This window comes from Cervus canadensis, chromosome 6 (assembly GCF_019320065.1).
Source record: "Cervus canadensis isolate Bull #8, Minnesota chromosome 6, ASM1932006v1, whole genome shotgun sequence".
NCBI lineage: Eukaryota > Metazoa > Chordata > Mammalia > Artiodactyla > Cervidae > Cervus > Cervus canadensis.
The window spans coordinates 2,780,104-2,807,106 of record NC_057391.1 but is presented as its reverse complement, the minus strand read 5'-3'; the positions used below and the strand labels follow the sequence as shown (position 1 = coordinate 2,807,106).

The window sequence follows — 27,003 nt, the reverse complement described above, 5'->3', positions numbered from 1 at the left end:
TCACTCACACGGGTTTAACACGAGGTGCTAATCCCGGGAGTGGCTGATTCCCAGGGACGGACACGTGACCAGCAGTGAGAGAAGATGCCATCTGTCCCTCAGGGCCAGGGGAGCAAACGCCTCTCCCGAGACAAGGGCACTACTGACTCTCGAGTCAGGGAGAGAAACTCCCCGAGGTGGCTTTTCTCCGCTGACTTTCTCTTTTATTCTCTAACTTACAGAGGAAGAGGTATCGAGGCAAACACCTTAAAGCCGTTTCCTAATGTAACCATATAGAAATAAAGAACACAAATGTTGGCACGTGAACAAACAGAAGATGACAGATTTGCTGTTTTTCCCAGAGGCAGCAATAATTGTACGTAGATACCTATACATCGGACAATTATAACTTGAGTTCAGGCTGGCAAATATCCACTACAGACAATTTACTTAATCTTCTAATGCTCCCAAATGATCGTATATCACAGAAGCAGACGTGGAAGATATTATAGATCCCAGAGATGGTCACCTATTAGGACTAACTGAAAATGGGTGTTAAACAGTCATGGAAAGCACGTTTTGAGCTGCAGAGTATTGCTAAAGGATAACAAAAAGGAAACATATGTCATCACCTTCTAAGTTGCTTCCCACTGGGCAACCATTTTTGAAGCCTGTTTGTGAACCCCGATTAAAATGTGGGCAAAGTTATATACATGAGAGAATAGTGACCTCATGGCTCATCTGTTAGCAGGATGGAAATCTGTCATTCTCTTGCAAGTACAAGTCTCCAGATCCAAGAAGAGGATCATACTCTACGAGATGACAGAGAAACCTGCATAACCAAAGGAGAAGCAGCGTGCCCTGAGCTCTTAAGAGTTCTGATGGCGGCACACAATGGTGCAGCTTGGGGGCAAACAGTCGTGTTGCTGTTGTCTAGTTTTTAAGCGTGTCTGACTCTTGTGTGACCCCGTGACTGTGGCCCACCAGGCTCCTCTGTCCTTCGGCTTCCCCAGGGGAGAGTACTGGAGTGGGTTGTGGGGTTGCCATTTTCTATCCAGGGGATCTTCTCAGCTCAGGAACCCAACCCCCGTCTCCTGCATTGGCAGGTGGATTCTTTACCACTGAGCCACCAGGGAAGCCACAACAGTTGTGTAACTGCCCATGAAAAGGTAAAGCACATCCACAGAAAACAACTCAAGGAGGCGTAAATACTCAACTATACAGAATGATAATCAATACGAACTGTGCTCAGAAAAAGAAAAAAATTGTCTGAAATAATTAGACAAGGCTTCAAAGAGAAGGTGATGCTTGTGATGAACTGAAGAAGTCCGAGAGTATTTTTTAAGGGTCGAGATATAAAAAGGACAAGCACAGTGGAAGCCACCACAGATTGACATCTTGCAGGGGAGACCCGAGGAGGGGCTTCTGCCATCAGACAGAAGTGCTGGATGCTGACCTGGGTTCAGCATCCTCTGGGTTCACAAGCCCCTCCTAAAAGGACCAGGGCTTCCTAATCACAGCACGGCTGTATGTGGACAGGTTCATTGTCACATGTCCTTCAGCCAAATGTACAAAATCCATCTCTTTTGATAGAGTTATGAGGAATAGAAACAAATGCACTGTTACAACCTGAATCAGTGATATCTAACTACACTTCTACTCATTTTAATACTTCGTTTTAATGATTTAAAGTCAAGCTGAATTCCAAATAGCTAAATGTCTTTTGGGATATAGAAATGATGGTAGGAAAATACAATAGATTAAAAAGAACTGATGCTAAGATAAGGCATGTGAATGAAACTATTGTTAGTATCACACTGTCACACCACCTCTTCTAAGACAGATCATCTGATACACACGGTCAAGTCATGGCTGTCCCGATTTCCCAGACGGTGATACAGGGACAGAGGAGATGACTGGCTCACACAACATCAAAGAGATCACAGCAAGGTGTATGATCGCTAGATACACCCTCTGCAGGGCTGTTCACTGGACTGCTCAGCCCTGGGAAGAGGAATCAGACATGACACAAGCCTTGGGGAGCCAACAAAGTCAGGGTCAGAGCCTGATAGATGCTGTTGTAATAGAGACCCCCCGTTAATGGATCCCCAAGGTCACATGCTGTACCTGGCACTTCACGTTTTCTCCCAGCCTGACTGCCTCCCCAAACTCTGTGATGCCTTATCCCCAAAGACGCAGGAGAAAGTGAGGATCACAGAGGTCATAGTTAAAGATAGGAAGCACAACAGAAACAGTAAGAATGCCGCAGTCTGTGTGCCTCCTGTGTGTCCATCACTGGGCAAAGCACAAAATCTCAGTAAAATCCTCAGGGTATCCCCGTTTTACAGGTGAGAAACTGAAGCTCAGTTAACAGGTTGTCAGAAATCATCAGTAAGAAGTTGGAAAAACTTGGTTTGAATCGAGTTTCATTTCTCATCAGGGCTCTTCATCACTGTTTAAATCTGGAGGGTAGCCAGGAAAATAAGGGGGAGGGGAAGCCACAGGGAGGGAGGGGCTGGGCAGGGAAGGCTTCCTGGCAGAGAATTTTGAATTTTCATTCAAAATTGAATTTTCAATTGAATTTTCAGGCACCAGCAGGATTCAGGCAAATAAAGGGGAAAGGCACTGCAGGCACAGAGGCGTGGGACTGTGTGACATCTTTCAGGAACAAGTGATTCAGTCTTGCAGGAGGAGAGGCAGGATATACGGGAAATAAGAACAGGGCAGAGTGGGGCCGACAGGCAGACAGGGGCCAGCTCATGAGAACCCTGTTGTGGGGTATCTGCATTGAGGAAAGCCGTCCTGACAACAACAGAGAGCCCAGGAGCATCTTAGGATTGTGACAGGATCAGGTTTATGTTTGGGACATATATGCAAGCAGCCCTGGGGAGACGGACCATCAGAGAGAGGTGGGAGAGTGGAGGAAAAAGGTCACACTGGGAGCAGGGAGACCACATTCACACACGCCAAAAACAAGGGTGACGCCCAAAGCAGAAATTTCCTAAAGGAGCTTGATGTGCTCCTCTGAGATGATTCTAGGCTGTGTATTGTTTGTTTATAGTTTTAATTCATTGCGTGTTAGAAAACATATACAATTATGATGCATGTGTGTGTGTGCTCAATTGCCTCAGTAGTGTCTGTAGCCACATGGACTGTAGCTGGCCAGACTCCTCTGTCCATGAAATTCTCCAGGCAAGAATACTGCAGTGGGTTGCCATTTCCTTTTCCAAGGGATCTTCCCGACCCAGGGACCAAAGCCACATCTCCTGTGATTCCTGCATTGCAGGTGGACCAGGAAAGTCTCATATGCAATTACTGTACAACTGTAATTTCATAGATATTATTATTTAAGATTAGGCTAAAAGAAGAGAGTTGATATAAAGAAAAATATCAATATAGAATAAAAATAAAAGTATGTAAATATTAAAATATGGAAAATAAAATAATACATAACTGCTATATAGTATATAAACATATTTTATGAAAAGTTTGGGAAACACAGAACTAAGGTCCTTGAGAATGTGACCTGAAAGTAGAGGTAATGCAAAAGACACTGAGGTGGAAACGCCTGTGGGACCTGTTGACTCTCCTGGGGACACGGGTTAGGGAGGGAAGTTGAGTGGGGGAAAGAGTCCGGGTGCACCCAGGGGCCCAAGGTGGCCCACAATTCTCAGGACAGCTGGCAGGAGAGGGCAGGGCAGAGGCCTGGGGACGGTAAGCGCTGCAGGGACTTCCAAGGGGAGCTGTCCAGCAGGCAGCTGAGAACGGAGACGATGGACAGGAAATATAAGTTGAATCACCAGGGAACAGGAATACACATACTTGGTAGATTATACATGCAGCCAGAATTCCAGACCTAAAAAAAAAAGGCAAGATTCTGTATTGCTTCCCGAGTTAATACATGACTTTTGTGTGTGTGTGTGTGTGATAGAATGTAGAGTTAAAACCCTTTTTTAAAAATTTGGAACAAATGAGCCTCTCTTCTTGATCAAGACCAGCCCCACCAATAGGATCATGAAAATGTAAACCACCCCCCACCTAGCTTTGCAGAGACTAATTTACAGGGCACTGAGGTCTGTCAGGAATGTGGGAGACCTGGGTTTGATCCCTGGGTCGGGAAGATTCCCCTAAGAAGGAAATGGCAACCCACTCCAGTATTCTTGCCTGGAAAAATCCCATGGATGGAGGAGCCAGGCAGGCTACAGTCCATGGAGGTCACAAAGAGTCAGACACGACTGAGCGACTTCACTTTAAGGGTCAGACACACCCAGTGTCCCATCACTGGTCACCAGAAAGGACCCTGAGTTGTGAAGCTAATGCTCAGACTCCCCGTGAAAGTAGTTCCTCCCACAACCATTCTGTTCAGCTAAGATGACAAAACTCTAATTCCCCCAAGTCATTCCCCTCCATCCCAGAGTGCAGATTCTACAGGAGCCCAAGGGCCTGGATCACAGCGGGTCCTCACCCTACAGAAACCTGCGTTTCCCAGGTGTGAGCTGCGCCTCCTGGACCTCTGCTCACCTAGACACCGTTACACCGAGTGAAGTGAGTCGGAAAAGCAAAATACTGCACATGAACCCAAATATGTGGGATCTAGAAAAAATGGTGCTGATGGGCCTACTGGCAAAGCAGAAATAGAGACTCAAACATAGAGAACAACTGTGCGGACGTCAAGGGGGGAAGGGGGAGGTGGGATGAATTGGGAGATTGAGGATGACATATATATGCTATTGTATATAAACAGATCATTGATGAGAGCCTACTATAGAACACAGGGAAATCTGCTCAGCGCTCTGCAGTGACCTAATGGGAAGGAAATCCAGAGAGGAGGAGATGCGCGATACGTACAGACGATTCACTCTGCTGTATGGTAGAAACTAACGCAACTATACTTCAACAAAAATAACAAATAAACAACTTTTAAAAAGAAGGCTAAAATCAGAGCAAGGAATAAAGTAAGTTATGAGGCAGAGGCAGAGAGAAACACACCTGTGTGTGTTTCTCTCTGCCTTTGTTGACCAGCCTGGGCTCTAACTCAACGGTCAGCAAACTTTCTTCTGTAAAGTAAATATTTTTGGCTTTGCAGCCAAATGGACTGCTCGTACTCAGCTCTGCTGGTAGCTCAAGCTGTAGTGCAGAAGCAGCTGTATATGGTGTGCAAACAAATGTGTGCCAATACAACTTTCTTTACACAAACTGGCAGGCTGGATTTACCCACGAGGCCAGATTTGGCCCATGGGCTCTACTTTGCCAACCCCCTGCCCTAACTAATCAAGTATCTGCATTCTCTGTCCAGTTTCCCTCTTATTGGAACTTGGTTTAACTTCCTTGAAATATTATCCATTATTATCCAATCCCCTACCCACTTTGAGAACCTCCAAGACTCTAGGTTCTGCTTCCCTGCTCGGTCTACGATATCTGCTTAATAATAGCAATGATGGACGAGTGGTAGTGAAAGGGTTAACACTTACTGACTGTGTCATATTATACTAGGTTCTTCATAAACACTGTCTCACTGAATCATCAAAACAATCTAGTGAGACAGGTGTAATTCTCATCTCCATCTTACAAATCAAGAAATGAGTCTGCCAGGGGTCAGATTTCCTTCTCGTGGTCACCCCGGTGAAGCTGAGTTCTGACTCCAATCTGTCTGGATCCCAAGCCAGGGGGGAACACCACCTGGGGGCTGCTTCTCAGAAGCCCACGTGGCTGTCCAGATAAAAGGGGCCAACACGACCCCTCCTTCCACCTACAGTGTCCTCTGGGTGGGAAGGGCATGCCTTGTGTTGCCACCAGCCTCTGCTGAACAGTGACTGGCCCTGCCAGATGGCTGGATCACGTCTGGGCACTGGCTTGTCTACGTTACACAAAGCTTTAACACTCAACATAAACACGAGTACAAGCGTCCGATATGATGCATGCATTTTCCATGACTGGAAAATATTCTATCTATGTCTCCGTCTCCTGTCTCCAACAACAGTGATGCACCCAAGGGTACTGGAGAGCAGCACGGATCCTCAACCCAGCCCGCAGGCTCAGAGTCAGCTAGGGAATCCCGATGTGGCTGGCAATCTCAGAACACAGCATGTGTTCCCCAGAATATTCCCCAGTGCAAACAAGGCTGGAGGAGCTGAGAGGGTGCTTATATAAACACACCCAGCAGGGACCTCAGGGACCGCGGCGTAGGCAGGGCTGCTCCTCAAAGGAAGGATTCAATGGGCAAATATAAAGCAAAGTCAATGAGATGATTTGGAAATTTCCCTGTTCTTATCTTCTTGGTAAAGAGGACCACATTTGTAGCATTTTTGTCATTTTCCCCACTGTGTTTAAGAAAAAAGGGTGAAAGTCATCCATTTTTTTTTTGATCCCATTATAAATGTACAGGTCATCAGCATACCAACAGAGGCGACAGGAAATGAAAGCCAATTAATAAAAGTTCGTCTTCAGCCTGGGGGTGCGGGTGGAACACACACACAGGGGCAGCTGCGCTCGGCACCTCCACCCCACCAGGCACCCGACCTGATCCTGTCCGTCTCTGTTGAATTGGGTTCCCCTAGGGCCATACGCCACAGTGCAGATCTTGAAGATGAGCCTTCACCCCACCCTCCCCCACATCAGTCATCTCACTGTGATGGCGTGTGCTCATGTACAACAGTGCAGAGAAGGCCTCTTGTTTCTAGGCCAATGCTGCAGCGAAAACGCTCGCCACTGAATGTGCTCCATGGTCTTTGCCCGAGATGCTCTGACGTGGGCATGAGGGACAAAGTCCTGGACACACATCGGCTCTCCCGCTGTGGCCAGTTGTGTCAAACTGCAATAAGACACACTTGATGATTCACGATTTCAGAGTAGCTGCCACAGAAGCAATCTGTGCACACAGTCTCACTCTAAGCGAGACAGTGAGCGTGACAGCAAGGGGGCTGGACGTGTAGCCCCCGATGTAGGAGCACCCAAGAGACACATTCTGACACGTGAGGCAGAACATGGCCCAGACGTAGCAACTGAAAAGTAGGTATGGTTGTCAAAAAGGGTAAAAAACGACTGTGTAAAGCAGATAGGCTGAAAAAACAAAAAAAGGATACAGATTAAGCTTTTTAAAAAAAATGATATTTAAAAAAACCTACAAGAGCTAGTGAATTCCAAATCAAGGATATTTTGAAAAATAGTTTTCAGCCTTAATACAGTACTGTTGCCTTCCCCCACCCCAAGCAAAGTAGAGATTTCTCTTTATATGACTATTGCTTAATTTTTGAGTCTGTCCAATGCATTTTCATTAAGTATCCTCTTTGACACAGACAAATGAAAACAAAGAGTGAGGATTCTTGACTAAGATACTAGTGGGAAAGAAGTAAAATTCTTTTCAAGATAATTTTCAACAATAGCATTAAAATTTACAACATTACCCACAAGTTTAAGCAGTAAGCTGAAGCTTTAAACGAATCACACATTTAACTAAATAAACATATCTTAAGCTATTTTCGCTTCAAAGGACAGATAACAATTCATGCTCTTTGATATAAAAACTTTTTCCAAATGTGGGGGGATTTACCGATATGAAAATTGATCCAAGGCAAGTTCCTAGAAGACAAGACTTTCATCTTAAAATTTCATAGTTAAATCCAAATAAATGACATTAAGTGTTCAGTCAACAACTTTGCTTGAGTATATGGCTAGAAGCACTAGATATACCTTTGAAAACTCATGAGGTAGCTATTATAAATCTCATAGCCATCACTTTTGTATCATTTTATAGGCATTCAATTTCAATAAATATTCAGCCCAATTATTGTTTTTCAATATTTTAAGTAATCTGTGACCTTAAAAATAAATCCAGTACTAGGATATAATTTCCCTTGACCACTCACCAAAACTTTAAGCAGTTTAAGGATTAGCACTGTGTATTTTTAACCCACTTGACAGCAGACACTATCCCAGAAAAGCACTACTCAACACCATGACAACCACACTACAGTGCTTAATGCCTCCTCCCCAAAATTCAGTATGTTAGAGTCAAAACCAATATATAAATATTACATACAATTTCCCTGGAAGACCAAAATTTTCTGAGAGAAGACCACCTCAGTGGATAAAACCCGTAAGGGCTGTATACCCACATTTCAACAGTCAGATGATTTTGTAAAAACCTCGTCTTACTACCTTCTGGATAACCACTATAGATAAATACATAACTAGGTAAAAATGCTCAGACAGTCAAGAAAGCATATGACAAGTTATAGATGTAAAGCACTGGCTGTTAAAATTTCTCGACACAGTTCAGTGTAAGGTATGTAACGTCTAAATTCCCGTGTGTTTCATAAATTCAAAAAGAAGACTCACCCAATGCTACTTTAGACACATTCCTAACTCGTTGTTCACAAAGAGAGACAGGCATAATACAGACTCAACCAATGGTCATTGGAAATGAAACAGAAGAGGAGATACAAACCATCTGATAAAAATCAAACCCAACCACTGAACAACAAGGATTTTGAGATGTTACTTGTCATATTGACATACAAAATTCTTCTCAATTCTTTCCAACCAATGTACTCCAAGCATGATGGTTGAGGGTAGTGGCATGCTAAAGAAAATTTAACAGAGACAAACCTAATCCAGGTTTATCTGGATAAATAAATCATAAACCTTCAATGAATATAGACAGAAATGCTGTCAATTACAATCCTTTCTACATACGCCTTTGGTTGTTTATTACCTCTTAACCTTTCAGCAGGGATTTCCTATCAGAATTTTCCATTACCAATTATTCCCTTTGCTTACTTTTCAGGGTGCTGTACTTAACTCTTTAAGTCACCAGGGTCCTAATTAGATGGAGATGCCATCAAGCTGTGACCTGGGTTCCTGAAGGAGTTAACGTAGCTCACAAAGAACCTTGCTTCCAGCTAGAAGACAAACCTATGGTAGGTTAACAGGCAAAACAGCCATTTTTGTAAAAATGGTGAGCCTAACATCATAGTGCTCTAACACTAGTTTACTGATCTGAAACCTGACAACCAAAATGTACACTTACTTCCTCAGATGGCCAACCTGCCCACAGGGAGAATCTGAACTAACTCAGTTTAAAAAAATATTGGCTATCCTTAATGGAGAGCAAAGTTTTTGTTAAACACACACACACACACACACACACACACACACACCTATTCGAGTTTAAGTGTTAATAAACTACTGAACACTGTTTTGAATGCATACCTTTTTTTTTTTCTCTGTTCCCTCATGTAAGACTTGTAAAAGAAGAAAAAATATCACCACTGTTTCCCAAAGCCCATGGAGGCTGGGCTCCAATTCCTCCCCTTCCACCCTGACAAACCCCAAAGCAGCTAACAGTGACCAGCATCTGACACCTAAACAGCCTTCAGCACACCGCAGGCAGCGCTCTAAGTGATATATACACACGTATAGAGTTTCACACACAGGCACACCCAATTCTCACAACAACCCGATGGCAGAAGTACTCTGCAGTCCCCATTTCACAGACAAGGAAAGTGAAGTGCAGAGAGACTAAGGAGCATGCCCAAGGTCACACTGCTAATTAGCGGCAGAGCCGGGCATGAGCCCCGACAGACCCCTTTGGAGTCAGTGCACAAGGCCACAGGACGAGGCTGCAAAATGCAGTAAAAAACGCAAAGGAGAGTCTGATTGCTTTGCTCAGCAAGAAAGTTTGTAGAGAACAATTTCAGAAATTATGGTTTTCACAGCTTCCTATAATAACAAAGATTGGGAACATCTGTGGACAAAGTTATCTTCCAATACTGCTTCTGCATTGCTTCTATACAAACTTTAACTGTCAAGCACAATTACCCTTCGACAAACCTGGTTAGCCAAGATTTAGAAACCAAAATCAAGGAGAAATAAGAAGCTATAAGAGACTCCAGGGAAGCACAGTTCTAGATTCACAAAATAGGACAGTACTCAAAGTATGAACCAGTAAAGTGAACACAGACACTCCAGAAAACAATTAAATCAGTTATTTAACAAAAGGGTTTGTAAGGACTTTAAAAATCAACAAACCGATATAAACTTTTGGGAGGATAATTTGACAAATTCTCAATTGTCTTAAATAATATCTTTTAAGTAATTACTGCCTTGGAAATTTATCCTTAGGAAATCATTAGAGATGCTTATATAAATTCATCTGCCAAGTATTTTTATATAAATATTTTAAATAGGTTCTTTTTTATTTCTCTTTCTAATTTTTCTTAAGTGTCCAAAAATAAGGGGAAGGATTAAACTGAATATACCATATGATACAAAAAAAAAAAAAAAACTGGAATGGTCAATAGCATGGGGAAATGAATAGAAAATTACATGAAAAGAACATTAAATTTGTTTATACTGATATATAGCAAATATCAGGTCCATGTACTTACTTCATATAAACACATTCTATCATAATAATACTTGTCTGGGGGTAGTGAGACTGAACTAGCATTCTTTTCACATTATCTATGTTTTATAGATTTTCTAACATAAATATTTATTAATTTTATCATCTGGAGAGAAAATAAAAAATTTTAAGAGAAAAGGCATTTGGTCATAATGAATAGGCATATAGGTCAAAAAGCCTATATTTTCATTCTTAAAATGACAAGCCCATTAGTCTTGTTTCCTTCTTGGGTATCATGAAAAGACTGGCTGATCAAGAGCACAAAATACATGGATGTCAGCACAGAATCTGATAGTCCTCATGACATTCTTGTTGAGAAACGTAGGCTGGCCTATGGTCAGGGTCCATAGTGTTGTTATGACATGAAAGGCTGAACCAAACACCATGGATGAGCAGACAGCTAACTGCAGAGAAGGCCCCACTTCTCAGCTCTGACTGTGGCTCACTCATGCCCTGGGCATGCATTTCTCAGGCACACTTTTCAAAGTCACAGCTAGTGAGCAGCTAGGAACAGAGGTGAGTGTGGGCAAATGGTATAACAGCCACCAATACTGACCATGTCTCTGGAACAGAATTTCGCACAGATTTGAGTTTTGCCAATGCCATAACCAGTCCATACACAGCATTTTCCATACCTAAACCAAGTGTGTGTCAAATAAACACCACAATTACAATTCAAAAAATTCCGACAGGGTGAAACACTCATCTGAAACCAAGATGCTATTTCACACAGTCAATAAATGTAAAGCCCTACATTCAGTTCAGTAACAATTTTACAAGTGTACTTGGCAACAGTTTGTGTGAAGCAAAGACCATTTTAGACTAAATAACAGTCGGTACAATGAAGCATTTTTGACAAAGGGAGGTAACAAGTTCACTGGCAGATGTCACCTGAAAGTGCTGAGTACATGTCTGACCTTCTTATTCAAAGAGGGAATTCAACAAAACAGAGGCGAAGTCCAGAAGGATAGGATCGGGGACATCCTAAGTGTGATCAGGAATATTCAAAGAAACTGAGGCTGTTTAAATAGGAAGGCATTTAAAGGGCCCTAACCAACGTTTACATGTTTGCTCTGTAATTCTTTGCAGGGGGGATTGATTTATCCTGTTATACTGGAAACTGCAGTCTGTTTTCTGTTTCTACTATTCTGCTGAAATCGTTCATCAAGGTCAGCGATGACTTCAACTTGTCGAATCCAAAAGGCACCTCTTTACCCGACATTAACAGACGTCACAGCCTTCAGTACACAGCCCTGTGTCCTCCTTCCATCTCCACCTCAAGGACAAGTCATTCTTACTGCTTTCCTTTAGTTCCTCCTTCACACAACCTCTAGATGTCAGAGGCTGATCTGCTCTCCACCTTCTTCTCTCAGTGATTTTATCTATTCCTAGGGGTTTAAATAGCCTCTATGCTGATTACTTGCTAACTTAAATTTTAGTCCACACTTCTCTGAATTCAAGATTCTCTTGTATAATCAGAAGCACTTCCATCAGAAGCAGCCCTGATCCACATCCTACCTTCGGTGGGAGTCTCTCCCTTCAGCATCACACACTCAGATGCTCCAACCAGAACCCTGGGATCATCTTTGCATCATCCCTTGCCCTCACCTGTCATAGCCAACCACTAAGACGTCCATTCTTCCTCCAACCGGGGTCTCCAACCAGACCGCTTCCCCTCATTTCCGCTGCTGTTACCCAAGGCAAGCGAGCATCATCTCTACAATGTGGGTTGCTCAGAGTCTAGTGGTCTCCAGACCAATCTCCTCAGAGCCTCCCTGCCGCACCCCTCTCCCCTCCCGCTCCCTGCCCGCCCCCCCCCGGAGCAAACAAAATGTTTGCTTAAACAGTAAGCTGGACTGTGACTCATCTATGCTTCAATGATGGTCTCATGCACTTTGAAGAAGGTATCACAGAGTCTTACCATGGTCTCAGGACCCTTCAATATTACAACCTAGCATATCACCTCTCACACCACCCAGTACCACTGTCCCCTTGCTAGGACTCCACTGATTTGCTCTCAGTTGTGTAAGTGCAAGAAATCCCTTTCAGTCACAAGGCCTTTAAAAAGGTTTTTCCTCCAGACTCTGCCTGTAACTGATAACTTCCTTTCCTTTATGTCTCAGTTTAAAAGTCACTTCCTTGGCAAATACTCCCATGATCACCCTGTCTGTTGACAACCATCTGCCCCTAATGATTTTCTACCACAGCCCCTTTTATGGCCCCTTTATGACACAACTTATCACAACTTCTAAGAATGTTCTTCCTTAATTTTTGTCTCTCTCCTTAGCCCGCCTGCATGGAATGTCAGTTCCAGGAGAGAAGGAACCTGATTGTTTTATTCCTCATTGTATTAGCAGAGCTCAAAAACTATTTAAATGTTGACTATGGGAAGACTTCACTTTAACATAATGAAAAGCTTCCTAAAAGTAAGAGCTGTCTGGCAATGGGCCAACCTTGTACAGACAAACTGACCATCATGGTGAGCGGGCTCAGGCAGAAACTGGGAGGCTCCTTTTATCTGAGATGACATGCCAGCTGGGTAACATTTCAGGTCTTTCCAGTTCTAAAAAGAGAATTCTAAAGGAGTTCAGGGTTAAAAAATATACTCCCCAAGTAGCAAACATCATATTATTTTCTAATGAGCAGAAATTCTCTCTAAAATAGCCTCATGAAACTGCTTTATACCCTGACCAAAAGTAACTCCTTGAACTTAAATCAGTGCAGGATTCCTCCGTCCACCCTGCCAGACGTGGTTTGGGACGATGACAGCCCACAGTGGCCCTCTTACCGAGCTGTACAAAACCATGGCCCACAAACGGCTTGGCAGAGCAAGCGAACCCACTTGCGGTCAACCTAAAGTTCCACTCTTCATTCATTTGTGATGCTGCTTGTAAACACAGCAGGACTGCTTTATTTAGTGTCACACCCATTAATAATGCAGAGATCTTTACACAGGCAGGTGGAGAAAATTAGTCCTGAGTGATTTCGTTATTACAGGGTATATGTGAAGTCAAAGGGACTCAGAGTCTCATTACAACCGAGGCAGAAGCTGCTGGCAGTATAGACAGAGGTCATGGAGTCTCATTACGAACGAGGCAGAAGCTGCTGGCAGTATAGACAGGGGTCATGGAGTCTCATTACAACCAGGCAGAAGCTGCTGGCAGTATAGACAGGGGTCATGGAGTCTCATTACAACCAGGCAGAAGCCGCTGGTATCATAGACAGAGGTCATGGAGCTGACCACCACACCACAAAGCAATACAAGCAAGGTATCCTCCTCACGACCTTTCAGTCTTACAAAGAGTTAATTTTTCTCTGCCTTGTAGATATGGGAGAGATCTAAAGACAACTTGAAGACCATTCCTTCTACTCTTTCGCCTTCTTTCATCTTCAAAGTTTAAGTTAAAAATTTGGCAAATATTTGCTTCTGATGGCATCTTTATAAGGACTGGCCAGTTTGTCAACAGATTCAATAATGTACCACTAGACACTGCAAAATGTTGCAAATGAGACCATGAGCTTTGTCCTTAAGGAATTTTTCACAAAAAAATACTTTTCAAGGAAATAGGATACTTTGCAAAGCCAAAGTTATTTAAAATTCACTTTTATACCATTCAATGTAAACAATGTTGTGGGGAAATAATGTGTGGGGAAGCAGAGAATGAAAACTCTGAAGGTCTTTCCAAAGGAATGGTGGGCAGTACCTTTCCATTTAAAACACAAACTCCTTTCTATTCAACAATCTGTCTGCTGGATATTTATCATATGTGCATCCTCTAATTAGCAGATTAAAATAAGCATGTATGTATAATAGCAAAAGCCTAGAAAACACCAAGGGCCTGTCAGTAAAGCACAGTGCATCCATACAGTGGGGTAATAAACAGCAGAAAAAGAATGAGATGGGCCTCCACGTGCTGATGAAGAAAACCTTCCAAATACATCAGCAATGAAAGCAGAGCATGTGTGTCTCTGTTGGTGTTGAGTTGCTAAGTGGTGTCCAACTCTTCGGCAACCCCATGGATTTGTAGCCTGCCAGGCTCCTCTGTCCAGGCAAGAATACTGGAGTTGGATTGCCATTTCCTTCTCCAGGGGATCTTGCTGACCTAGAGATCAAACCTGAGTCTCCTGTATTGGCAGGTGGGTTCTTTATGCTGAGTCACCAGGGAAGCCCTGTGTGTGTCTCTCAACACAACTAAATAATCATTTTTTAAAATTCTGGAGAAATGCATGAGAAACTTAAAAGTGGTTGTTTATGAAAAACAGGACTGAGAATGTGACTATCATATTTATTTTAAGCTCTTCTGTGCCAGTTATTTCTACTACGTATATTTATTTACTATTACTTTATTAATAAGAATAGCAACTATATGCAGTATTTTCTGTATGGTCTGGAAGCATCTAGTTGCTCTCTGCAGGGGTACAACAGCAAGCATCCTCCCCCCGCCCCAAGCACAGGGGAGCCACAGTCTACTCAGTGCTTAAGTCTACTTAGCCATCCATCCCCAACCAGTCCAGGAGCCCTCAGAGGCTGTTAAAGTTCCTGTTCTCACTCCCTCCTTTCTCCTTTGTGTGGCCTACATGCATGAGTATAAAGAAATTTTAATTTTTGCCCTTCCAGTTTTAGATCTATAGCATCCATCTCTGAAAAGTTAACTTGAAGAAGAAAGCGTAGTTACTCTACTGCAAGAGATACCAAAGAAAAATCAGTGCTTCCTCTAGTGCTATTTATTATATAATTATATTACTAAAACAAAATCAAGGAAACAAAACTGTTTTCAAATTTAGAGCATAGTACACTCCATTCTGCCACATCTAATGAGAACCAGAAAGATCGTCCAAGAGGCTTTCTTCCCAATCTTGTGTTTGCCTGTCTCAAAAATACTAAATATTTCTTTCATAAAATTCCTTTCACAAGAGAAACTCAACTACGCTAAAGTTGAAAAGATGAAGTGAAATCTACATTCAACTTATTTGATATTAAAGATCTTAAAGCGTATTTGAACATTGTTTTGTTCTTATTCCATCAAAGAAATAATTCCAAACCCACAGAAGAAGAGCAAGAAAAAGAAAACTCACAGGAAATCATGCCTCTGTTTTCCCTATTATTTGATCTTGTACTTGAGGTGAGGAAGCTACTTATTTAGTATCAAGTGACCTTTCCAAAGTGTATAAAACAATCCCCATATTACTTTTCCTTTGTCAGAAGATTGCAATAAAAGGCATTTGCTAAAATTTATTTTATATATCAATTCATAATTTTTTAATTTTGCTGCTCAATATAGGAAAGCCAAATATCCATTTGAAAAATCTAATATCTACTTGGCTGAAAATGTGCCCCACTAAATCTGATTTTATATAAGCATTCTGACCCACCCACCCTCAAAAAGTGACTTCATTTTTGTTTGGGGGGCTATGTAAAAGTAATTAGTGAATGAGCAAACTATAGCCTGGTGCATTGAGCTGTCTGTGGTACTGAAAAATGACAGCAGAGCTGAAATGTACTGAGCTAAGTCCTTACAAAGCCTCCCTATCGCACTATTTTAATTCAAGCACTTCTATCCATGACTCACCTGAACCGTCTAATTTTGACAGACTGTGTATAAACATTTTATTAAAGGTCACACTGACTTGCTTTCCAAGGTTCTTCATGGAAATGTCAGGGCCTCTCCAACCTTTGTGAAAGAAGTTCTAGTGGACAGCCAGACAGAACACTGGCTATAACACTGACTTTTTCTGAATGCAGTGAGAAATCCTACCATGTACCAAAAACCCATACTAGCTAGCTCTCACTACCCAATCAACTTACTGCTGTGCTAACAAGAAAAAGACAGAGTGTCACGTGAAGACTGTATGCTATGTCCAAGAGCATGCTCTGAACGGTGGCATGACCCCTACATTGAGTTCTTTAACTCAAAGCTAATCATATACTTGGAATTCTTAATAATAAACTGAGAAGTACCTATTTGCTTAAAATTTATGAAAGAAGCACATCTATACCGATGACATCAGTAAGTTAAAAAGACCACACTTCATCACTTTCCACACATGGATACATTAGCCTGTGGACTTGACTTCACTGTGTTTCAGAGTGAAGTATTTCAGAAGCAATCACAGACTCTACTCTTTGGTTGAATTAGAACATGTTTTTGTGGTTCCTGATTTCTAGCTCAGGGTCTCCATATTTCTTTGGTCCTTTTCCATTTTATATTTTTTTTTTAAAAATGCAGCTCAGATAAAATTTGTAACTTTAGCTGGAAGAAAAAAAATCTCTCAAGATTAAACAGTAATAGCTACATCCAAAACAACCAAATGATATCACCTGAGCATCTAATTTAAAATTATCTTAAGTGTGGTTGGTTTGGTAGAAATCATGTATCACCAATTTAAAAAAATCTTAACTTTTTGTGATGTTTATGCTGCCCCAACAGTAAAGAGGTTCACTGTGCTTATAACCTTTAGGTGCAGAATTCGTGTCTTCATTTTTAACACCTGTGCTATATACATACTCTAATCAATATATCTATGCATTTGTATAACAGAAATTATCCTTAAAATTAGCCAGGAGTGGAATTCTTTCAAGTGTAAAATGATCTTTAAAAATATGGTTTCTTTTATTTGTATTACTTTAAGTTTCAACAGTGTTATCAAATATGATCAAAAATTTTTTATAACACATAATTAACATCTGGCCAGTGTTTGGACTTCTCAAACTCTTATTATAAGTTTTTCAAAATAATTTCCCAGTAATTCTTAAAAAATGAGTGCTTTCAGGAAGACAGTTTGTTCTTGATATTAATACCATCAGATGTTCTTCACCATGAGTGTCTGTTCAGCTGTGTGTTTTTCAGAAGGAACAGGAATAATCTGAAAGCTGATGTCTAACTAAAAAAACCCAAAAAACAAAAAAACAGCAAGGTCTCTTTCCAGCCTAGATTAAGTAAAACTACAGTAGTCTTAAAAAAAAAAAAATTACTTGACTTTCATAAATACCTACGAAGATTTTACAGAAACCTTTTAAGTTTAACCCAATTCAAATATCAAACTTTTGGATTTAGAGAGGAACCACAGACAAAGACACGTCATGTTTCAGGGCTACTGATAAGAAGCCGCAGAGCGCAGCAGAAAGCATGACGAGTGGGTGCTAGGAGGACAGGGCAGTCACACTCCGCACTGGCTAGCCGTGGGATCTGGCAAGCGGGTCACTTCTTCTGATTACAGGTTTCTCATCTGTAAACCAAGTCAAATGGCCATTAGACCTAGTTGTTCCCCAGCCTCAAGCATTTTTCTTTGAGTCACAATGAAAAGATACTCTTATGTTTAAGTTACATTTTAGTATTACTTTAAAATATTCAAAGAATCTCCAAAGCCCATGATCACGAGTGTTGAATTAAACATGGACCTGTGTAAATTATTCAAATTTTAGAGTTCAAATGTGCTTGCCTTCTTTTGCCAGGACAGTCTTCTTACTTACCTCTAGATATTCTTACTCCTTCTAATTCTCCTTCTTTATCCTCATTCCTTCAACTTCACACTTTTCAAAGTCTTTGCAAATTTGAAAGCATGCTTATGTAATTTTTCCATCCTCATGTGGGATCAAGTGTATCTTTATTTTGACTGGGTAGTAGTTAAAATTGGTTTCTTCTACTGTTTTTGTGAATTACTAACTTAAAATTAATTTAATTTATAATTAATTAAATATAATTTAAATTTAATGGCAACTCCTGAAGGAAAGCACGTTAAATTCAAGAGTTTAATAGTTTGGTCAAATAAATAACAGCTAATCAAAAAAAAACCAGAAAGTACATATTAGTGTAAGTCGTAAACAGGAAAATCCCAATCTTTCTAAATTTTTGAAAACTAGTTATTTTATTCACTAACTTTAATACACTGTTGACTAAAAGTTACAGCAAAGTAAAAATCCAAAAGGTGACCCATGAATTTATATCAAATATTCTGAAATCGCCAGTTATTGGTCATATCTAACAACAGAGTTCCTGGCTGCATTTAAACAAACATTTTCCTAAGAAGTCCACTCGCAAGGGCAGTGGCCTTTGCTCTTAGGTGACATTTTAAATAATAAATGTACCTAAACATCTACCAAACTACCAGATATACAGAATTTGTATTCTAAATTCACAACAGATTCTTTCTCTAATGTTAGGGTAAGATATAGAAAAGGTTAGAATTCTCCTCTTGCCTTATTAATACACATTAGCAAGGAATATCCCAGGAGTATTTTCTTCTCTAAGCTACAGTTAGCTATGGAAGGTGATACAGATAGGCAAAATCTTCCCTAATGACCCATCCATCTTGTTAAATGTGTATTAAAGGAGAATACTCAGCTACCCTACAGATTAAGGCTAGTGCTTAACTGGCCTTAAGGAAAGCAAATGCAGTGACAGGCATGGAGAAGTGGACCTACCTAAAGAAGAGAGGGGGGAGTCTGAGGTGTAACAAACACATCCTGGAAACTACTGCATATTCACATGCTGCACTGTTTGTTTTGCTTTCAACTTCTTGAAAGAACAGGTCAGGTGCTAAGGTAAGAACACAGCACGTGTCTTCTGTAACCTCAGGCAAGGACAGGAGAGCTTGGAAAAGCGTCTGCTGCCTTGCACTTCCCCAGGTTGGGGTCATTCATAAACAGCAGAGCCTAAGTTACCTGTATTTCCCTGGCGTGGTACACGATGATCAGACCGAGCAGGATGATCGTGGAGAGACTGATAAGGCATTTCAGAGCTAAGGAATACAGCGACGCCTGCAACAAAGACAGAAGCACTTTTTTAAAAGAAGCACTTTTAAGCCCTGGGGGTTCGGCCAATCCCCAGCAATCGGATCTGAGCTCCCAGGGGGAGGATGGAGGTAGGGGCACCTGTTTTGGCTCTGTGATCTGTCAGGAAAGTGAGGAGATCAGGAAAAGCCAAGCAGCAGCGGCGGGGTCCGCAACTACACGGACCGAAGTGCAGCTTGTGGCTCTCGAAATGAAATCCATGAGGAAGTTATCTTTGAGTTTAAGCCACTGGGTTTGAAAGAGACCTCCTAAATCGTGAGCCCCAGGAGAGAAATAAAAGCATGCTTTCCCGCACGGAGTCCTGAAATCACGTCTTTAAAATACCCAAACTGGCGGGGCATTCACTCCCTCCAGAACTTTGGCTGCGCGCGGATATAGCTTCCTCTCCAGACTAGGCTTAAGGGTGCGAGTCGGGGTGGCACTCGCCCTCGCGGCGGACACCGATTGTCAGGGGAAGGCTCGGGACTGGCAGGCAGAGAGTTCCCGCCAGCGACCACCCCAACCACCTGGCGTCCGGCTCTGCGGCCCGGGACCGGTGGGCAAAGGGCTCGAGCACCTACCTTGTCGTAGGCGCCCCACGACAGCTCGGTCTCGATGACCATAACCACGATGCCGAACATGCCAAAGATGAGCGCATAGTCGCTGAGCCGCTTGCGCTTCTCGAACAGGGCGCGCCGGTGGCCCAGTTTGTAGCCGATGTTCTGGTTCTTCTTTTTGCTGGTCTTGGTGCCACTGCTGCTGCCATGCCCGCCGCCGCCGCCGCCGCCGCCGCCTCCTCCAGTGCTGCCTCCGCCGCCGGCTCCGTAGAGCGCCAGGTTATTGGAGTTGTTGTGCTCCGGCTTGGACACCACGATCTCCGGGGCTGAGGACGAAGCGGCGGCGGCCGCCGCGGCTGCAGACGGGGAGGACGCGCCGCCACCTCCTCCGACAGACACCGGGGGCTGTAGGGGTTGCGCCTCGGAGTCCATCTCGTGCAGGTTCCGGCGGGAAGCGCTCAAGTTGCTGAGCGGCCGCATGACGCCCCCGTTGTACCTACAGCTGCTCATGGCTATTTCGGTGAAGGGGTTGCTCTCGCGGCGCGCCTGGGGCTGGTGGTGCTGGTGGGGCGCCGGGTGCGGGTGGTGGTGGTAGTGCGAGAGCGGGGGCCCAGAGCCCAGGCTGCCGAGGCTGCCCGTGGGGCTGGCGGCGGGCTGCAGGCTGTGGCACTGGTGGTACTGGGAGGCGGACGCTGGCTGTTGCGCGTACTGCTGCCGGAGCGCACTGGCATGGCTGGACGGCGTCAGCTCGCTCACATTGAGCTGGCTGCCCCGGCGCGACGAGCAGCAGCAGCAGCACGACGAGCCCGACAGCGGCGAGGAAGTGCGGGTCCGGAAGGCGCCGCCGCCGGGCGAGGAGGTACGGAGCAGCAGGGACAGGTTATCCCCCGCCCCCGCCCCCGGGGCACCGGAGGAGGCGCAGCTGTTGCACCGGAGGCATGGGCTGCTGCCGCCGCTGCCCGGCTGCTGGTGCGCGAGGTGCGGGTGGTGGTGAGGATGCGGGAGGGGCGCAAAGGGCGCGCACGGCTTGTCCTGGCTCTGCTGCTGCTGGCAATGCAGGTGCGAGGAGCGCGACGGCGGCGGCGGCGGCGGCTCCGAGAAGAAGCCGCGCTGGAACTGCAATGGGGTTTCCATGTCAGGGCTGTTAAAGCTGCAGGGAGACCAGGCGGTGGTGCACCCTGCGCAATGCGTTATGGTCGGGAGCGGAGACTCCTGCTGCTGGTGCGAGGAAGGGCCCATGCCGGCTCCGGTAGAATCCAGGCGGCGAGTCCGATTGGTCGGGCGCACCAAAACAATGGGCATGACATCACCTGCGGGGACCGAGACTGAGTTTGCGGCGCGAGGTTTAGGGGAGCATGTGTGTGTGAGGGAGAGATGGGGAGGGGGGATCTGCAGGATGGAAACCCTAGGGCGCTCAGGCTAGGACAGGGGGAGGGCGAGGGTTCCACTTGCTGACGTTCGGGGACTACCCTTGAGCCCCACGAGGGCTGGGGAGTGCAGCGGGTTTGCAGTGAGAGGGGAAACGGTAGGGGCGTCCCTCCTTCCCGCGCCACTGCCCCCCTAACTGCTGCCGGACGTGCAGTCTCGATCACCTGCCCGGGCACTGCAGCACGTTGGGCCACCCCAGCCAGGGCGTCAGGCGACGGATCGGTGCGGAACCCGGGGCCACTCCTTCACCGGCATGCACGCCTCTTAGGAGCTGCGGAACAACAGCCCCCTCGCCCCACGCCTACGTCTCCCTGATTGTCCTGCTGAGAGTGGGCTGCCAGCTACCCGCCAAATAACTATGGGGACACCCACATTGGAGAGAAAAGGTTTGATGGCTAGCTGAGCCAGTGCAGCAAGTCTTGGTGAGAACCCCGGCGCCTGAGCCGCAGGTTGGCCGCGGCGAGATCCTAACGGCCTCCGAGCCCTAATCTTCCCCCGCCGCCGGGCTTCGGAGGCTGGTAGATAGGGATAGGCTGCGCGGTGCTCTCGCTCTAGTGCGCTGCGGCGTAGCAAGGGTTAACCGCCTCGTTGCCTGGGCCGGGGAGGATGAGGGCGGGGCCGGAGGAGGGGATCCCCTCCGTCCTCCCGAGGAGCTCGATCGGGCTTCCCGGGTCCCCCTGGCGGGGGTGGAGGGCTTTCCCAGCTACCGCCGCTCACATTTGCGCCTTCTGCGGAACATGAGGGGCTGGCGCCCCCGGCCGCCGGGTCCGGGGTTACGCGCTCCGGCCCTCTGCCCACTCCAGTGGATAGGCCCGTGGGCTTTTCCTGACTTGGAGAGGACGCTCGCTTGAGGGTCTTGGGGGATGCTCAGCGACCGCCAGCCACCACCAGCTCGTCTTCCGTTCCTCTTCCTCCTCCCCACCTGCAGCATAGAGACAAAGCAAAAGGCGGATCACTGACGCGCGAACCCGAGCACCTTCTGTGCCGGACTGCGGCGGGCGGAGAGGGGCCTGGCGCGCGCTGATTCCACCGTCCGTCATACGCTGGCTGGGATGTTACTAATAATGAGAACTCGGGCTGAATAATAGTTACTTAGGGACAGTATTGGAGTTTTGCTCGACTTAGCTATAATATTTATTTGCTAATAAACCAGTAAAAATTACGTTTTGTGTCTCCCAAATTTCCTGTGATGCGTCTTCCTTTTACGCGATATATTTCCCTAACACAAAGCGGCAGGGGAACCTTTCACGGGTTCTTTGTTACTGCTCCATCTTACGTCTTTGTCTTTTGTATTTCTCTGTCAATTGGGATTCCCATTTCCAGAAAATGGAATGAAATACACTGGCCAGTTGAATATTTACTTTTTAAATTGTAATTTTAAAGCATGATTTTTATGAGAGAAGTTATAAAGAGTTAGACTGACCAAGAAATTAAAGTGAAAGCGGATCACCTTCATTAGGTAATTGGAATTCTCAGCTGGATCCAGTTTCTTGACATTCTACTCGGCAGCTGCCCTAAAGTTGCTTACAAGGTACCTGCTCCTAAGACAGTGTGTGTGTTTCAATGTTATGGAGTGAATAATTCATTTTAGGATATCCTTTGGACATGAGTTAAACAATTTAAAATTTTTTTGTGCATGCAAGCAAACAAATCCAGGAGAAAAAAAAGGAGAGGGTTGCTTTTAGTCCCAGAGAACTTGCATTTCTTAGAAGTCTTGGTCAAAAATAGAATTTGAATGGCTAAAAGCTGGAGACAGCATTTTATTTTTATATTCTATTATGATTTATGGCAATTCAATAACACATTTAGAATTATTAAGCTCATAGAATCTTTGGGTAGATCTGCATGAATTGTGTGGTGAGCATGACTTCTAAAACCAATTCTAATGAGTAATTTGAAATTACAACAAAAGCTTCCAAATTAAAATTTTTTCACCTTCTGGTGTGAAGTAAAATTCAACTCAAGCACAAAATTCATAATATATTTATTTTCACTTTGTAATGAATTGTATGACCTCCTTCTAGTTGTTACACATAGCTGATTTATTGAAAAAGTTTGATTCATCCTTCCAAATCTAAATACATCAAATATATTTATCATGGCAAATTAATATTCTCGTTAGCCTTTTGTAAATTTAAATGAAAGACTACATCAATACCCTCTCCAAATATAATAATTGTTACTACACTAAACTGTTATAGATTTAGATATAAGGTTCTAGAGTTATTAAAATGTTGATTTTAAAATGACTGCCAAAAAAAAAGCAATATCTGCATCTTTTGTTGTCAAACTGACTTTCTCAAATAGCAAATTCAAAGCTTCAAATAAGTTCTGCAAACAAAATAACAAGGAAATAAATATTGTATATTTTGTCTAGTACAAGATTAGGTGCAGTCCCTTTAATCAGGTAGAAACAAAGACTCTTGAGATTTAAGGAGGGCTGGGATGCACAAGGTAAGAAAGAAATGGAGATTTCGCACATAACGTGAGGAACCGTAAGAATAACAAAACTCAAATTATCAGTGCTTCCACTTAGTACCTTGCAGAAGCTCATGAAATAACACAAAACCCACTGTGATTGGAGAGAGACAAAAGCAAGAGTCAGTCAGATATTTATCATCTTTCTGTTTCAAGGAATCATCTATCACACACACTCAAAAATTCTTCTTGGTAATAAACGTCTGTATTTGGAGAGTATGATAATCCACTATTAGTATGATGATGAAAAATGACAAGATCTCACAATAAGTTTCTGTTTTAGTCTGAATCCTCATAACATTATTGTTTAGGACATTTTAAACTATTGGGTTATAACAGGGGCACATTTAAGGAGTTCTTTTCATCAACCTCTTCTTTGTAAAATTAACAAACTGATTTCAAGTTTATATGTAAACTTTTCATATAGCTTACCATCATTTTGCTATTTTTCTTCCTATATGGGATTATAGATGTACCATGTAAAGTTAAGTAGTCAGAGCAACAAAGATAATATTCTTTCACATGGGCAGTAGCTCACACATAGTAAATACTCATTTTTATTTGTGAGAGTGAGGAGGGAAAGAGAGAGGGAGGAAATAAAAAGAGGTTGAAAGCAAGGTCACAATACAAGGGCTTGCAACCTCCAATAATAAGCTCTTGGAAAGTTACATTTGCTTCTCTTTCTGTCATTAAGATGCATAAGTGCTGGAAATTTCTCTAGTTTAACACCAGAGGTCATACTCATCCACAAAATACATTTCAAATCCTATCATTTAAATGCCCTTTATTTTCTAGTGTCATGTTCTTATAAAAATTACCTGTTTTTTTTTAACCTTATGGGTTAGAAAGATTGCTTTTTCTTATTTGTTGTATTTCAAGCTGGTGAACAGACACATATAATAATACTCCCAAAGCACTCCACAAACACTTAATAACGGTCTCAGAAGGATGATTTTCCCAGCCCATGGGGGCTTGGGAAAAAGCTTCAGGTCGTTTGCACTTAATCCTTTACTTTATGCAGATTTATATTATGCCAACAGTTTTGTTTTTGTCTTTAATTCTCTTTTTCACAGGAATCACCAGTCTGTGCTATCTCTGCTTCTTATAAAAAGCAGGACTCTTGAATTTCGATGTTTCTTGTCTATTGGAAAAGGCTGTCAGAACAGCGGATGCAGGCACCAGGGCATCTGTTTGCCACACAGCGTTCTGAGAGATTCTTCGACCTACAAAGTAAGCGTTTTTCTGAGATTTTTCTTTGTCTTTGCCCGGGTGAGTAAATTATTTGATGGTGCCAACCACAGAAGTTGTAACAAGACACAGCCTCTTTGAACTTAGTTTGCTTAGCATTTGATGCAAATGGGGACTTGGGAAAATATCAGAGTTGTTCTCTCAGCACAACAACAATTCTTTGTTTCCTGACACATTTCACTAAAAAACACGTATTTTTAAACCATATATTGTTCTCAAGTCATAAGAAACGTACATTTGAAGAAAACAGTAAAATATCTTCATGTATTGTATTCTTTATGCTCCCACATTATTACTAGAAAGTATCAAGACCTGAATGAGCTTATTGATGATAGTCTTGTTAATTTTTAGTAATACCACTATTATTCAGAGATTAAATATACTGTTAGGATTTATTCATTAACATTTTAACATTTCCAAATTTGTTTTACTCTCATCCTTGCTTCCTACCATGTCTCAGCTAATCACCATATCTATAAAAGTCTCAGTTGTGCAGGGAAAAAAAAAGATAGAATCTATACTAGTTTTGCTAGTATAATTGATGTTACATAATTAAATAGGTGAAAAGGTTGAAATTATTGGCTGTGATAAGTCTTTTAAAAATAGACTATGGATTATACAAACAAATATACCTGGGCAGCTAGAAACACATATTTGAGCTACCAAGTCATAAAAAAGACTTATTGAATAGCACATTCTAGTTTATAAAGCAGTTTCGCATGTGTTATTTTATTTTCATCTCTCAAGCACCCTTACCCCAAGGCAAGGCAATTTTTATGATAATTTCTGCTTTACAGATAAGGATAATCCTGAAATGTGGCACCTGGGCTACCCCAGATCATGCAGTTACTGAGTAGCAGGAAAAAGCTAGCCCCCAAATACAGTCTCTCTGAGTCTGTCTGGTGAGTCTGGTTAACACTCTTGTAGCCTTTCCTGCAGAGTAGAAGGATGACTTCTTGACTCTATCTGCTCACACTGGCTGGCACCCCACCAAAAGTCAAGGAGCAGAGAGCAGAGCTTGTTGTTACCATTCACTGTCTTTTAACGACCGCATGGACATGTCCTCCCTGGCTTGACTGGGATTCTGAGATTCTCAACTACTGACATTTTGTTAACTTCATTTGATCAACAGAATAATTCATGAGGCTCTAATACAAGGCTGTATAAAACCGCAGTGCTGTATGTATGCAGGTCCAAGGTGCCCAATTAAAAAATATTAAAAAATACAGATCCTAGTGTCTTCAGACACAATTCTGCTGACTTTGCTGGCAGCCTCAGCATTTCTCATTTTTGGCAACATTCACAGTAAAGACTGAAGGCCAGTGAAGACTACTTACTCGCCTAACAGATTCCATTTTGTCTTTTACATAATAAGGGAGAAGAAGGAGGCTCAAGCTCCTTGCCCTGTGGCTTGGAGGAACTTGTCTGCAGTCCTGCAGGGATCCAGCAGGACTGGCTCTCAGTTCTTCTGTCAATTTCTTGAATTGACAGAAAATTGACTGAAAATACCATAATTACGGGATACTCCAGTTCTGTTTGTTTCAGAGGTTAAAACTTCATCAGGGTTCCAGCAACTTTCCTCAGGTATTTTCATGTCATTGTTCTCTTCCATATATATTGGTCAAACTAATTTACCTTATGGTAGGTAAAATGGCTGTAGCAGTTCTAGGTTTCATATACACAACCATGTTATTTAGAGGGAAGCGATCATCCCTGTCTCAATATTTCAAAAAACTCTGTTGACAAATGAACTGAACAAGCATAGTTCACAAGCCCAGTGCTGTATCATAATTAAAGAATAGCTAAAGGGAGGTATGATGGGAATGACTCATCAAACAGCAAATGCCAATAAAGAGATATAAATTATTCAAAAGAATAAAATGGAAATTCTGGAGTTGAAGAGTACAATAAGCAAAACAAAGAATTCACTGGAGGGGCTCAACAGATTTGAACTGACAAGAAAAAAAAAGATTATTGAACTTACAGACATCACAAGAAAAGAAATCTAAAGACTGATATTAGTTATGAACACATGCAAAATTCTCAACAAAATCCAATCAAATTGAATGTCAGTTCAGTTCAGTCGCTCACTTGTGTCTGACTCCTTGCAACCCCATGGATGGCAGCACGCCAGGCCT

At 43.0% G+C, this 27,003-nt stretch overlaps 1 protein-coding gene across 4 annotated transcripts in view; it reads right to left on the bottom strand.

Annotated features, from left to right (window-relative positions):
• KCNN2 (potassium calcium-activated channel subfamily N member 2) overlaps positions 1–27,003 on the bottom strand; it is a 514,135-nt gene that overhangs the window by 140,463 nt on the left and 346,669 nt on the right. For 2 of the 4 annotated variants that reach the window (XM_043470632.1, XM_043470633.1), the window contains exons 3-5: positions 21,857–22,061; positions 19,736–21,021; positions 19,047–19,142 (exon numbers count right to left, since the gene is read on the bottom strand). In XM_043470632.1, coding sequence (XP_043326567.1) covers positions 19,047–19,142; positions 19,736–21,021; positions 21,857–21,878 — 1,404 coding nt within the window. In that variant the 5' untranslated portion in view covers positions 21,879–22,061. Of the gene's footprint in view, positions 1–19,046; positions 19,143–19,735; positions 21,022–21,856; positions 22,072–27,003 lie in introns of those variants that run through there. The other 2 variants (XM_043470630.1, XM_043470631.1) reach the window with 1 other exon arrangement.